Below are 15,696 nucleotides of genomic sequence, written 5' to 3'. Positions count from 1 at the left end.
CATGCACATTCAGGCCACAAGACAGCAAGGTCAGGAAATGGGACAGTCTCCAGCATGGAGGCTTTTCACATGACCACAATGTGTAATCTAAATTGTAACTGATAAAGATGCTCAAGAAATTACTTCAACATAAGGAAATATTAGGTTATTTAAGCTTTATTCAAAAAACTGTCAACTGTAAAACTTGATAACGCCTCTTTTGGTGTTTTTGCTTTGGCAATTAATTACCTAAATCATGTGGCTGCCAGCTGACATGCTGATTGGTTTGTAATGTTTTCTAAAACACACAATGCATGCAAACAGCACATGAGAAAAGATGCTGGCACAGTATAAGGCACAATTACACACTGTACATACTGTAGAATATTATGTTACTTCAGTGAGGCAACAATTACTGCAGCTCATACATATTCCATCACAGTATATTTGATACAAACATTCACAATTTGTGCATCATGGTTTTGGCATTCACGAAAATAAATCCTGGCGATGACTTGAAGGAATAGTTCATCTATTTCTTGGCCAGGAACAGTGCTTGAGTCTCTGCTGGCTAACATGTTCATTAGCAAGCTTTACAGGTGCTGATTGGCTGATTTTTATCTTTGGACAGAACAAGGTTAGCTGTCTCCCCATCTTCAGTCATTATGCTAAGCTAAAGTCTGGCTCCAGCTTCATGCTGAATGGACACGTTTGAGGTGGTATCAATCTTCTCATCTAGTTTTCAGCAAGAAAGCTAAATCAAACCTAAATCAAAAAGGTTTATCCTCTGTACAGTGACCACTTCAGAATATGTCAGACTCTGTTAAACCACGATGCCTTCTTATTTCATTTGACAGTGGCTGATTTATCTCACTCTGGACAGAAGTTCCCCAGCATATAGACTGATACGCCGATCCACACTGGTATGCCCAGGGCCGTGCTTCTGGCTTACTGTACGCTGCTAGTCTACACTGCTCTCTGTAGTATTCCAGTGTAGTATCAGTGTGCAGCCATCCTCCTACTGCAGGCAGAGGTGATTTGTGAGCTGTTTTATACCTATTGGTTTAGCAAGTCAAAGATTTTATTTTCACATAACAATGGTCACCTCATACAATTTGTTTCCCTGTTTTTTGCATAAAGGCAGACATGATAAAAAATATTTCTGAGGAGTGATTTTTATCTGAAAATCCTAAACACACTGATTGGAGGTGGCTGTGGCTCAGGAGGTAGAGCAAGTCGCCCACTAATTGCAAGGTCAGTGGTTCAACACGCGGCTCCTCCAGTCCACGTGTCAAAGTATCCTTGAGCAAGACAATGAACCCCAAATTGCATTGGTGTATGTGCTACAGTGCTCTGTTTATGCAGAACAAGCACAGTATGAATGTGTGTGTGTGAATGTGACCTGTAGCGTAAAGCACTTTGAGTGGTCGACAGGACTAGAAAAGTGCTATTCAAGTCCATTTCATATTTCCTAAATTTAAAATCCATGTCAATGTATTAACCCTGTTCATCTCTTGATCTTTACTGAGCAGCCATGTCTTTTAAAGTACACATGGACTAGGATCCAGTGTCTATATTTCTTGTCTATTGTGGCTTAATTGAAAAAAAAAAAAAAAAGCTGTTGTGGCAAAACATACAACAAAAGCTGTTGTATGTTTTGCCACAAGACAGAGTTCATAGAAAAATGTGGAGATAATGATAATGACCTGCTAATAATGCAGCTGTCACTCTAAGTACAAAAAGAAAGATAAAATTCAAACTACAGCTTTGTTTGCAAATCATTATTTTTACCCAAATCTGTTACTGACTTTTCTAAAATATAATTTTCATTTTTCATTTTCAAAACACTGATTTACACACAGATACATTTCCAGATTGTTTTAAAAATTGAAAGCAAAAAGAATGTGCACATATTAAAATTTTAACAAAATATGTGATACCATGTTCAGTCATGGGTATGTTCATGATAGATTCAATGATAGCAACTGTTTTTAAATACTTACAAGACAGTTTGGACGCAACATACGCATATTCACTTGCAGTGTGATGAAATAACAACCCCAGCCTTCTTCTTTAATTTATTTCTTCAAAGTCTGTTGACAGTTTACTGTATCTGAAGAAAAGGCAGAACAACATGACGATGGACCCGTCTCCATACAACATGGAGTAGTGAGTTACTGGCACGTGTTGTAGATCTGGATCTGTTTGTTGATGTCACTGAGGATGGCTTTCATCTTGTCCTCCAAACCGTCCAGCTGTCGAGCTTTCCCCTCCAACCTCTTCTGGTTCTCCTCATAGTTTTTTTCCAGCTCTGTGACAACAGGGGTTTTCAGGAATGGTTACTCAGCTAAGCATTAGCCATACAGAGATAGTTTAAGTCTTTCCTAAGTAATTTTACTTGATTTTGATGATTATTTGCTGGTTGTCTTAGCTTAGCATTAAGACTAGAATCAGCTAACTTATTAGGGCTGTAGGGTTGCCAGCCAAGCAGTAGAGGTGAGCCCGACCAAGAAACAGTCCAGCTCATAAGCCACTATGAAGCCATTTGATGAAAACTCGGGTTTTTGAATGGATTAAAGCAACAACAATTAATTGCTGACCTTTACAGGTGCTAGTAGGCAGATTTATTTCCCTGCAGACAGAGTCAGGCTAACTGTTGAAGTGGTTTGCTATGTGCTCTGCATTCGTATTTACTGACATGTGTTCATATTTACTGATATGACAGTGGTATTGATCTTCTTAGCAGTAAAACAAATAAGTGTGTTTTCCAATATGTCAAACTATTGCTTTACAGCATGCCTCAAAATCTGCCTTTTAGCAACTGAAAACAGCTAAAGCGCAACCATTTCTCTCTTTAAACAGCCCAAATACATGCTTTGTATCTGATCTTGCACCAGCCAGGCCAATAAATTATTTTACTCTGTTTCCTTTTATTGTCTTATCTACAGTATTAGAAACGATAATATATATAATTGATTGCCACAAGTTTAAGTTTTCCATAAATCTGAGTCTTTGTAGTGTATATGTTGCTACAACAGTCTCTCTCAAATGAAAAACCTGTAGTTTTCTTCTTCGAAACACCTAACCCTCTGTATCCTCTCATTAACAAAGACACATAAACACACACACAGACACATAGATGTTATTAAGCACCTGCTAGTCTCTGCAGCTTGTTCTGGGCATCTCTCAGTAGTTCCTTTGCTTCATCTCTGAGGCTCTCAGCCCTTTTCTTGGCATCCTGAACAGCCTTGGCCTTGGTGTCAACCCGCTGCTGCACCTCATGGTATTTGTCTGTCAGCTGGCCATCTAGAATCTGGGCATCAAGACAGGAGGAAGTCTTTTGTATAATAGCTGTGTATTAATAAGGCAAAGTGTGAACACACACACAGACACACACCTGCTTGGCTTCGTTTGCCTTGTCTCGTGCCATGGTGGCTGTCTCCTCAGCTCGGGCCGCTGCCATGCTGTTGTTGGCACGTTTGGTCTTCAGAGCATTGATCTCCTGTCCCAGTGTGCCCAGGCGACCCATGGCATCATTCAGGTCCTTCTCACTGTTGGACGTCTCTGACTCAATCTATGAAGAGCATACACACGCAAAGTCTGATCCTTGTGTGTTTTTATTATGAGAAAAGGCGTGATAAAAAAGAGAGTTCTAAATGTTCATGTAATAACCCATTTGTGTATGTTCTGAATGCATTAACCTGTTTATGTGTGTGTACTATGGTTAGAAAATATTGCTGAACCCCTGGTCAATTCCCAGAAAGTGGCATTTCTGTTTTTTCTTTAATGTACAAATTTAAGAAACATTTCAGTCTCTTCATTTCTCAACACAGGTCTGAAATTTTCGTCTCCTGCTAATCTATTCTATCTTGTTTAATTACACTTACACACTAACAGAACCAGCATAGGTGTGAGTATTTATACTATGGTGAAGTTGGTGCAGAGTGTTTTTTTATTTATTTATTTTTTTATGGAGGTTACCTGTGCCAGTCGGGCCTCAGTCATGTCAATGTCAGCTTTGGCTCTCGCTATGGCCTTCTCTGCTGATGTCTGGGCAGTCTTAGCATCCACCAAGGCCTGTTTTACTGTCTCTGCTGTGGTCTTTACCCCCTCAGCACGATGCCTTCACAACAACATAGTGATGATGAAAGTGGGTGATTTTAGAGAGGATAAACACAGCTAGTACAAGTAATCCACACTAATACATTTATTTTAAGTCTGACTCTATTTCAACTACCTTGCCCTCTTGGCGTCCAGCAGCAGTTGCTCTGCTTTACGGACATCATCCTGCGTCTGCTCCAGGATGGCATCCACATTGGAAAGGCTGCGAACCCGTTCCTTGATTTCATCAGCAAGATGTCTGATCTGGAGCGGCGAGGCAGGGATGGAGAGCTCCAAAACACGGTTCGCCACTGCCTCAATACTGTCTGGATCTGCTCCCTCCTCTGAGAGAAAAGTGGATATGAGAAATGAAAAGGTTGACATGGAAGGCTAGGTTAAGAGGCAACACAATTATGGGAATTTCTTAAAGACTCACGAGTGAGGAAGTCTCTGATCTGTTTAATGAGGTCTCTCAGGTCATTGTTGGAGCGCTCCACTTTGTTTTTGGTGGCTGTGGCTTTGTCAAGAGCTGCTTGGGCTTTACTCTTGGCCTCTTCTGCCTTGGTCTTGGCCTCTGCCACCTGAATAACAGAAAGAAATCCTTATAGAGGACACAAAAAGCTGACAGTCAACTTATTCACTGTAGCTGCTGTCTTTCCTACTCTTGCACATACTGTATGCTGTAGAATGCATGCTTTTCCTGCCCCTTCTACAATTATTTTCTCTCTGTGTGATTGTTTAATATTGGTGCATTAGGTAGCTCTAAAAATATGCTGACACAGGAACCAAGACATCAGTATTTGGTCCAGTCCAACAGATGTCTATATCTATATATCTGAAACAGCTTAAGTGTGAAAGTATAGGAACTCTAAATATTTTCATGTATGTACCTTGGTGAAGAGTCCCTCCACCTCTGCCATAGCTTTGCTCAGCTCCTTCTCTGCGTGTTTGGCTCTCTCCAATGCATTGTCAGCTACTGCTACAGCACCGTTACAGTTCAGGCCTCCACAGTGGCGGTTTCCCTCATCATCTCGGCAACCTGCACCCCCACAAGGACTTTCTCCACAGGGAGCATCACCCGGGGCACCACAGACCTGTTGGGACAGGTAGACATGTGCTTGTATTTGTTTGGCTATTACGAGAATTATTGTGTTTACTTGTAGGACTGAGACACTTTACTCCTCCACTGACCACAATGTGACTATTTATCATTGGTTTTACCATAATAAACATCACCCCGTTGATATGTATCATTTTGGCATTTTAAAAGATGTAAAATAGTCATACAGAGACAAGCAACTACACAGCTAAAGCAAGTAAATGCTAACCATGAGACATGCTGATCCAGTATCATCATTTTGTTATTCCATATGACTAAATGAAACTGTATCTGTAACTGTATAGTCATTGTAGACTGAAAAATTGTAAATGAATTCTTTACTGATTTCAAATATAAATATTAACATATAATAGAAAAACTGAGATTCATTTTATTCCTGTCAACTATGGACCATAAATAATCAAAATACCATTTATGTTCTTACACAAGCAAATGAGAATGGACAACCTGAAAGAAGACATTTTGTTTGTAGATACTATCTCCCTGAAGATTATTCCAAGGCAGAGAGCACTCTCTGTATTTTTTACCTTAAGTACGTTCTAGTGCAGAAAAGAAAAAAGTGTGGCTGTGTACATGACTGCCATCGAGTTTTACTGGTGCTAACAGCAGCTACAAAGAATAAAGAATAAAATCAAACCTTCTCATTGATCTTCTTAATGTCCAGGCCCTGTGCTCTGGTGTTGAGGTCTCCCAGTGCACGCTTGTTGGCTGCATTTTTACGGTTGAAGTCATCCTTCTTGGCAGCAATGAGGCGCTCTGTGCGGCGGCGGGTATCTGCAGACTGGCTGACTGTGCTGGGCCTGGTGGTTGTTGATTCATTGGCACGGCGCTCAGCATCACGAGACTTGTTGTAGGAGCTGCGGATGCTGTCATATGCACCTTGAGGAGGGGGGAGATGGAAAAGTATTTTTGAGGATTGTTAGTGTCAATGGTTTTCTGACTAAAGGATGAAAATGGAGTGAAGATCGGGATACTGAGTGTGAGGGTGATTTGAGAAGGGAAATGTTAAGTTTGAGTTAAAGGAAACTAGAGTGTGGACAGTGAATGGAAAGAACTCTGTTCTCCCTCTTTTCTCACCTAGGAAGTTGGAGTTTTTGAGGATATCTAGTTGGTGGTGTAGCTGCTCTGAAGTGAGGTTTAGTTCTCTAGCCTCTCTCTCCAGAGCACTCAGCTCTTTGCTTGCCTCGGAGTTGCTGTCCTGTACGATGGTTAGGTCTCCTTCCAGACGGTTCAGAGTATCAGTGGTCTCACCGATCTGCGCTCTGTGGGACAAGAAAAACAGTTGTTAGGAGATGTAAACTGTAATCCTGATATTATTTAAAATTCATTTTCTTGGACGAATGGAATAAATTTACTGTTGTCTTCTCAGTTCCAGCAGCAAATAAATAATTTTCAAAAAAAAAACAAATACATCAAACTTAAATGTCATTATCTCAATACTGCTGAGATGCAGTGGAATGTAACGGCCGTACCTGAGATCTTCAATGAGCTCCATTAGGGTGGCGACGGCTGCAGCAGTGGCATTGCGTGCGTTAACAATTCCCTGAGCTTGTGCCAGTTTCTCCTCTAGGTCTCTGAAGGCCTTCTCATAGGCCCCAGTAAGCCCAGTGGTCTGAATCTCATGGGCACGCTCTGCCAGAGCCTTGGTACGCACTGCCAGGTCCTGGTAATGAGACCAAATTATGAAGAGTAAGATTATGGGTGATTCCTTAACAATCGGTTATTCAGTATTTCACATGTTCTGCTGACGCTCTTAAACGCTCCCTCTTTTGCATCTCACCGCACCTGCACAATGCGATCCCAGTCCCCAAAGCACTGGTGACAGGGCTGACAGTTGGGGAACTGGCCAGAGAAGCCCCTGGCACACTGATCACAGCGGACACCTGACACCCCCTGCTGGCAAACACAGTGGCCGGTCACACGGTTGCACTGAGAAGTCTCAATGCCACGCCAGTCACAGTCACAAGCTAGAGGGGGTGAAAAAACACAAGGAGGGAGTGTACAATGAATACAGATCAAGAGGACCTAGTTCATTATGAAAAAAAATGCGTTTACACTTCTGTATCTATGTTAAATGCAAAAAGAGTCTGTCTTTTACTGATTCTGAGGCCATAGTTTCTGTCAGATCCACAAAAAAATCACAGATTTCCTTGAGTAGTTGAGTTAGTGTTGTGGGCAAACTTTTTTCATGCAAGCCAACATTTTGCATACACATAATCCATCATAAATCTTGAAAGCAAAGGGTTTTTATCTAATATCAAGTAGTCTTGGTTGAAGCAAATAAGAGAATTTAAGAAGCACATGTATGCACATAGGACATGTATCTGTGAATAAAGAGTTTTAAAGGTGCCTGGTGGTTTCCTCCTGAATACAGTCAGGCATAATTACTAGGGCCTACGCTGGCCTACAAGTATTGCCATGAATTCAGATCTACACCTGTGTCTTAGCTTTGATTTTTTTTTTTTTTTTTTTTTTTTTTTTTTGCTGCCTTTGGTTCCAAAGTCGCCACCTAATGCTGGTTTAAATGGCGGAGCTCTACATTTTGTTATTAGGTGTACTGGGTTTATTGGGTTTTAGTGCTCATCAAAATCACCTTCTCTTGGATACAATGATGTTTGCACCGTTCAGAGATGAGCTATCTGCAACCATCTCTTTGCCTAAGTAGCTACAGCACTTGCAGTGAATCCTGTGGTCAACAACTACTACACCACATCCTTAAAGCATGCAAGTCTTGATATTTCTAACCTCTGCACTGTGTCCTGGGGTCTCCCCAGTAGTTCTCTTGACAGTCTGTGCAGGTCTTCCCTCCAAAGCCGTCACGACATTGACACTGACCAGTAAACTGCAAAGTAGCAAGTGAAAAAACAAACGTATGCCACATCAGTTCTGCTTCTGTCAATGAAAATTTGAACATAATTATAGTATAGTATAGTATTTGTACACAATGTGTTCAGGTCCAAGTGTTCCATACCTCATTACATGAGGAGGTGACAGAGTTGTTGGGGTCGCAGCCGCAGGGTTCACAGCCCCTCCCGCTGGCCAGGTTCCAGTGGTTGGGGGCACAGTGGTCACATGTCAGACCTATAACGTTTGGTAGACACTGGCACTGGCCTGTGGTGCGCTGGCACACACAGTCCTCACGCTCCATGCACTGGCTGCGCTCAGTACCCAGGAAGTTACAAGTGCACTCTGAAGTAAGAGGTAAAGAAAAAGCATGCCATCATCATGTTACTGCTTTTTTGAAACAACATTAACATGCAAGTCAGTGTGTTGTTTTTGTAGACAGATTTTAATGAACATGTTACTCACTCCTGCAGTTGCGTCGGGAAGCATCCCCAAAATAGCCGCTCTTGCAGATGCCACAGTTTGGGCCTTCGGTGTTGTAGAGGCATTTCCTGCACTCTCCAGTCTGTCTGTCGCATGCATCCATGTCTGACATGTCTATGTTGTTGTTGCACTGGCACGGCTGGCAGCGCCCCCCAGGCTGAGAGGGGTTGCCATAATAACCTGGAGCACATTCCTCACATCGAGCACCTAAGTTTGGAAAAAACGGTAGAACGAGATGTGATGACAGCATAACTACTTTTCATTAAATTACATATGCAATTAGAACAGGTGAAGTGCTCCACAGTATTTCGAAAGTTGTTTTAAGGGTGTATGAAACAGCAGGAAGCAGGAAATATGTGAATTTACAGCAGTAGAATCAACAGATAATTTAATGTAATGAGGACTCTCCTAAGATGACTGGATTTTGCCAAGAATTAGTAATTTATTATGTCCATTGAAAAAAACATGTTTGTCTAAGACTTGGCATAACCCATCTCTGCAAAGCATGAACATTATCATATTAATACAGTATGTTGCTAGAATCAGTGTTGTTACTTATCAGCACTCAATGAGGTTTGGTTAACCAGCTCTTGCCGTCACACCTTCAGTGGATTATATACAACATATTATTGTGCTATGTCATTACATAACATACTATTACCTGAGTCAGCGGTCATTTAGATTCAGAGTTTCTGACATGATGTCTCAATCTGCTTCCAGAAACTCCACAAAGACCAATGTAACCATTATGGACACTTCCTGGTTTTCACAATTATCCTAGACTTTGCTGTGTATTATGTCTCGCTGCATATGAACAGTACCTCTGCTATATAATATACAGCTACAGTAACAGTCAGACAGAGTACTAGTACTTTCCCCATTAAAGCATTCATTTAGTGAGGCTGGTTTCCCTCACTGCTATATGTGATTTGCTGTCCCTTTAACTTGGACTCAGGGGGAGAAATACTTGGCATATCGTTTCTAGCAGGAATGGGAACACAGAAGGAAATTAGAGAAAGAAAGAATGAGAAGGTGGGGGGAAAGAAAGAGGTACAGGGAAGATTAGATGAGAGAGAAACAGAAAAAAGAAAAAGTTGAATAGAGAGTAGGAATGAGAGAGGGGGCAAAGGAAAGTAGAACCAGTGGTGGACAGAAGGAAGGAGATGTGGGTAGAAAGCAAATGTAGTCAGTTTAGTCAGTAGTTTTTTTTTTATTCCTGTACCTGAAAATCAGTGCCTTGTTGCTTAATCTGACAGGTCACAATGATACAGTAGAAATGTGAGGGTCAGTAGCCTTCACTGTTCTCCGCTGTGCTTTATCTGAACTGACCTCTCAACCTCATTCCAACATCATTCATTGACAGATAAAGATGCACAGTTAAATCTACTCTAAACAGAGGAAACAGACGCTGACCCAGGCTGAGAATCAACCAATACCTTCATATAAACCTCTCTCCCATTTTTCTCTCCCTTCTTTTTATTTTCAAGGGTGAATATTTGGACTATACACTTTGACACAACCACTCAGAAATAATAAAATAATAATAGTCTGGGTCAGGTCCTTGTATTGGGGACATTTACACAGACCTGGTTCAAATCTTGTTTTGAAATGATTTAACCTTGTGATATCATTTTAGGGACAATAATTGGTCCCTTTAGTCCCATACCTGAGAGTCACTGGAAAGCATTTTGAAAGTGTTTGACGTTATTCTTTGAGCCAGGTCTCACACATGGGCAGGAGTGCGCTGTGGCACAGCACCATCGATGGGAGGGGTGCTGAAGCCATGCATGGGTAGGGTTGGTAAAGTGGATGGTTGGTGGAAAATAGAGGACGAGGGGGAGGAGGAGGGGAAGGGACAGGGGTCAACCATCATTACTCACGCTTAAAAATGGTCACCCCGGAGCGTTTAACAATCCCTGTATCAGTAATACAGGGGAGGGAGGAAATAACACAGGTTACCATTCATCAGAGCCTGCTGAGAAACATCATTCTTACCTCATTTGAGTTATGTTCTTTGGCCAAGGTAGAAGATTGGAGCTTTACTATTAACATTTTTCAGAACTGCTCTAGAATTTGTGGCCCCTGGGGAATGGCTCCTAATGATTTTGTTAACCTCCTGGCCTTCACTCTAACACTGAGACCGAGGTTATTTACACTGTAATGTCAGTTCTTTCTTGTTGAAATGTTCCTGGTTAGCCTCTTTCATGATATAAAAATGATCTTTCAGCTTAAAGAGAGGGCCTGAAGTTCCACATCATGGACAGAATTATGCAATTATGGTACTTTTTTTTTTTTTTTTTTACTCAAATGAGGTTTTGTAGTAATGTTTGAAAACTCAAACACTGACACAAAGTGCATCATCAAGAGAGACACTATGCAGCATTATTATGTATCTGTTCAGGTGTATTCAACAGGTATTCACAGTGTCACAGGTTCTGTAGAAAGTTAATCACTCTCTTCAGTTATGATGGATTTCTATTTGGAATTTATTGTAACGACACACACACATTTGGACACACCAAATATTGCAGAAAGTGAGCATTAGTGGAACAGGAAGGAAAGGAGAAGGAGGAGATAAGAAGAGATAGAGCAACATTACATAATAATCAGATTACCTGTGTAGCCCTGGTTACAGTTGCAGATAATTTGTCTGTTACGGCTGTCCTGGTAACAAGACGCAGCAAAGTGGCGTCCACTGTTGGGTCCGTCCGGGCACGGGCACGGACGACACTGTCCACTGGATGCTATGCCCAGAACTGGGTTACCATAGTAACCATTGGCACACCTTCAGAGATGACAAAATTGTTAACTCAGGTAACCACCGCAGTTAAAGGTGACACCTGTGAGCTGGAATGGGCAACATGCAAGAAGAGCACAGCTGTTACTTTGCTGTTTTAATTGAGTAATAACCAAGTGTTGTTTTGTACCTGGCAAAAACGATCATGCAACTATAAATGTGTTTGATAAAAGTATGAAAGTCTGAGTATAAGTACGCTTAGCAAGTTATCTGAGCAGCAGTGTATTCCAAGTGAGCCAATAACAACCGGGGACTGAGGATACAACTAACTTTAAGTTCCTGTCTTCATATCCATATGGTGGATACGGTTCAATAATGAGTTTAGACTTTAGCAGCAGGTCATGTGTATAAATGTCTGAATGGCCAGGAACCAGACTTTTAACAGGTATTTGAGTGTACTAGAGACCAGTATAGACATAATACTAGGCATAGTCAAAATTCATAGACATGGTTCTTTTGCATTTCTATGCTTTAAATGCACAGGGTCCAGAATTTGGGACAGCTTACAGAAGAGAAGTACAACAGGTAAATGTACTACATAAGTAAAACTATTTGTATTATGAGTTACATCTACTTAAATCAACATTTATGTTTAAACCGAACCTAATCTCATGCATTTCGATCGGCCTCATACTGGAGTATCACCTGTCACACTTGTCTCCGCCAGTGTTATCCCTGCAGTTGATGCAGGCTCCGGTCCTCTGGTCACACTGGTCTGCGTGTCCGTTACACTGGCACGGTCTGCAGCTGGGGAAACCCCAGTGACCCAACTGGCATCCATCACAGCGCTGACCAAATGCTCCCGGACGACACTGGCACTGACCAGTGAACTTGTCACACAGTCGAGTCACAGAGCCTTCCAAGCTACAACCACAGGCTGGACAGAGGGAGATGTAGGAAAGAAGGGAGGGTGATGGGAGGAGGTGAAAAAAAGAGGAGAGGAGAAGGAGGGCAGCAAGAGAAATGAGGGATAAAAAATAAATACTTTAAATAAAGGGGCTTTGAATTGCAGTTGTGCACTGACAGACTCTAGAGGGCGCCAGCAGCACAGACTGACTCATCTAAAGGACTGCACATGTACAGGTGCACAGCTGATTAAGTATACAGTATTCCTCCGACTTAAATCACTTTCATTTGTAAATACAGTTATAGAATAAAACTGAGCACCAATACTGTCAGTAGTGTGTAAACTCCAAGAGATTTAAGTTCCAGTGTTTTATTAGCTATTGTATTTTCTGTACCTTAGCAAAGACCTTACTAAGCTCTTCCTTGGCTTCAAGTTTAAACATTAGATGGAAAAACACAACCAATTTAATGGTGTAGAATTATGTTGTTATGTTCCATCATACTTTATCCTCAGTTCTCATGGTCTGGATTTCAAGTGAAAATGAGAACTGAGTATCTGAGTTTCTCACCTACGCAGCCTGAGGGTCCAAAGCCGTAAGTTCCCGGAGCACACTGGTCACAACGTCGACCAATCACATTGGGTTTGCAGCGGCACTGCCCCCCGCGGACATCACACAAGGAGCTGATGGACCCCTGAAGGTCACAATTACAAGCTGGAGCAGGACAGAGAGTCACAAGCATCAAGTCACTGAACCTTAACAAGTGGGAACACCCTGCATATTGACCATAAGAGGAACTAATAAAGGCAGATACTGAAAATATCTATATGATAAATTACAAATTTTCCAGGTCACTCACACAAGTATTTTGCACAGCTTAAAGTCAAACTGAAATCTAAACTCTCATCAGTTTTTGTATTAGGAAATAGAAACTATAATGATACCACAACTATTATGCATGGTAAATAATTCATCAAAAGAGAATAAAAATAGTTTATGGAAAAAATTTGTGGGAAAGCATCTAAAGCTCAAGCCTGCTGGTTGAGATTCTGTGTTGTTAAGAGACATGGTGTCAGCTTCTGTGGTGTGCTACGGCTGCACTACAATATATGCAGGATGTTTTCGACAACATTCAACTATTATTGACCATGGGGGACAAAGTTGTATACGTCTCTCCGTTTACACTCAACATGTGGGAGGACCCACCATGAACACTTTACATTCCACTCATATTGTGAAGGCCGATTAGCCTGACTTGCTAAGAGGTAGCATTAATTCCCAAGAGATGGTACTTTTTGTTGATGTTATTTCAACACTGCTGCATGCATCCTCAGTATCATCTTGGTCCTGCATTATACAAAGGAGGGAGTCTAGCTAGCATTAGCTGTTTCCCTGTCATGGCTCCAGTTGTGGTGATGGCAAATGACCAGACTGTCAAAACTCTTAATGTGTGGTCCTTTGAACAACAGCACTCCATACAGTGGTTAGCGATGATAGCACCACAGCTAGTGTGGCTGTAGGCATTGATGTGACAGAGAGAAGATATTTTAGAGCCTCATTTTAAATCAAAGTACCTTCACCCAGTGTGACATTTTCTGGCTGGGTCATGGCCTCCAGGTATATTACTGGCAGTCTTTGCTGAGTCTCTGAACACTATTATAATACTAATAATACATCTATTGCCATAAATACCATATCCATATCTTCTAATGCCAGGTTGATGCTCATGCAGAGGAGAAAAGCATCAGTCAACAAAGGCATGATCAAGTTAAGAGGTAGATGAAAATAATCAGAGGAAATATTTATATCAATAAATACATTCTAAATAAATGTAATTAGTAATGTTAACTTCATTGATCCCAATACGCTCCAAGGGAGACCAAATGTCAGGTAAAGGGTGATGTCACCTGCAGCCTCCTTAATTGTAGACAATACAAACGTCATTCAAACGAGGCTAACACATTATAATAAGCTCACTCACACAGAGCCCCATCGTTTATGATGGCTGACATGCTGGTGATTAGCTTGGCACAAGTATCACTCATCAGTGGGCGGGTCACACTCTTCGCTCCCTCATGGCAACGGTACCGCTCATAGGTCTGCCTCCTGACGTTTGAGGCTGGATCCCCTGAGTTGAACATCTCCATGGAGGAGTGGCGCGGCATAAAGGCGATCTGGAGATTAAGAACAGGGTTTATGAAAAGGAGAGGAGGGAGATGTGAGTGTAGAATGAAAACTACCATTTTTCTATGAGTCAGATGGCTATTTTAGAGGACAGGAAAAAAGCATCTCACTGAGTCCACAAGGAGGACAGCGTTGGCCGCTCCGTTGAGGATACTGTTGGCATCCTGATAGCGTGTGAACTCAAAACGGATGGTGTAAGCCTCACCTCGCTCCAGACACACAGGCTGAGAAAGGACCACAAACCTGGGGCAAACAGAGTCAGCACATAGTTGACATTCAGTGATTGTGTGTGTGTGTGTGTGTGTGTGTGTGTGTGTGTGTGTTTAAGCCACAGACCTGGCTCCAGCTGGAAGGGAGATGGTGAGTCTGTCATCATCAGGGATGGTGTTTCCACAGGGGCTACTGGTAGGAATCGGCCCTGGACGAATCACCCTTATTTGCACTTCCTCCCAGTCTCTTGGCATCTAGACAAAATCAGTGTTATATGGTTAATCTGCAGCCTAAAGCAGACTTTTTATGAAATGTGAGTATTAAAATGGGAAAAGGACAGTTTACAAAGTAATGGCTGTCTGAAAGGAATATAAGAAATCAATTAAAATGCTCTGGAAAATGATGAGTGTAAATATACATGATTTATTGGCACATGGCTGAAACACAGGAAACCACCATGTTCCTTTATGTCAATAGTCAGTGGAGCTTTGTCTGTACAGGGAGGGCTGCACATAGTTGAATGAACAGTTCTTAATTATACTACTGCAATACCACTCTGATATCTGTCTGTCAAATATGAAGCTGGAGCCAGGAGCTAAGCTTGTTAGCTTAGCATAAAGATTAGATGCAGGGGGGAAATGGCTAGGCTTTGTCCAGAGGTAACAATGTCTACCCATTAGCATCTCTACATCACTAATTAAAATGTAAGTGTGAGTTTGGCAGGCAACTAGCAGAGAAAGTCACCACTCCTGGATAAGAAATAGTCCTTTCAACATCCTCCAGGAAAAGATATGAAAGCAGTATTGATCTTCTTATCTAACTCTCAGCAAGAGAGAGAATAAACTTATTTCACAAAACTTCAGCTAATCTAGTAAATGCTCATTTTAGAGATAATAATGTACAAATAATAATGCACAGACCTGTGATTCATAGCGAATGAGTAAGTCATATTCCATGGAGTAGGGGATGTTATTGATGTGGAACTCCAGGGTGCCACCCTCAGGTGCCCGTGCAAACCCAATGCCTGTCCAGGTGGCAGGGCGCCCAGTTTGGTGCTCCCTGGTCTCCAGTGTACAGCCCTGACAACATTCAGATATGTTTTTGATTACATTTCCATACTAAAGCCACAGAAT

At 41.7% G+C, this 15,696-nt stretch overlaps 1 protein-coding gene across 1 annotated transcript in view; it reads right to left on the bottom strand.

The window, feature by feature from the left end:
• Nucleotides 1-138: 138 nt before the first annotated feature.
• Nucleotides 139-15,696, bottom strand: part of lamb2 (laminin, beta 2 (laminin S)) — a 45,857-nt gene continuing 30,299 nt past the window's right edge. Inside the window, 21 exon segments of the mRNA XM_018678764.2 lie at nucleotides 139-2,290; nucleotides 3,133-3,292; nucleotides 3,377-3,553; nucleotides 3,961-4,102; nucleotides 4,217-4,424; nucleotides 4,517-4,661; nucleotides 4,971-5,174; nucleotides 5,838-6,079; nucleotides 6,278-6,462; nucleotides 6,673-6,863; nucleotides 6,986-7,167; nucleotides 7,946-8,042; nucleotides 8,172-8,389; nucleotides 8,510-8,734; nucleotides 11,143-11,312; nucleotides 11,970-12,201; nucleotides 12,740-12,883; nucleotides 14,151-14,343; nucleotides 14,464-14,596; nucleotides 14,690-14,817; nucleotides 15,484-15,642. Of these exon segments, the coding sequence (XP_018534280.1) occupies nucleotides 2,154-2,290; nucleotides 3,133-3,292; nucleotides 3,377-3,553; nucleotides 3,961-4,102; nucleotides 4,217-4,424; nucleotides 4,517-4,661; nucleotides 4,971-5,174; nucleotides 5,838-6,079; nucleotides 6,278-6,462; nucleotides 6,673-6,863; nucleotides 6,986-7,167; nucleotides 7,946-8,042; nucleotides 8,172-8,389; nucleotides 8,510-8,734; nucleotides 11,143-11,312; nucleotides 11,970-12,201; nucleotides 12,740-12,883; nucleotides 14,151-14,343; nucleotides 14,464-14,596; nucleotides 14,690-14,817; nucleotides 15,484-15,642 (3,672 nt within the window). The 3' untranslated portion in view covers nucleotides 139-2,153.

Source organism: Lates calcarifer, linkage group LG6 (assembly GCF_001640805.2).
Source record: "Lates calcarifer isolate ASB-BC8 linkage group LG6, TLL_Latcal_v3, whole genome shotgun sequence".
NCBI classification, from domain to species: domain Eukaryota; kingdom Metazoa; phylum Chordata; class Actinopteri; family Centropomidae; genus Lates; species Lates calcarifer.
This window is presented reverse-complemented; position numbering and strand designations above follow the sequence as displayed.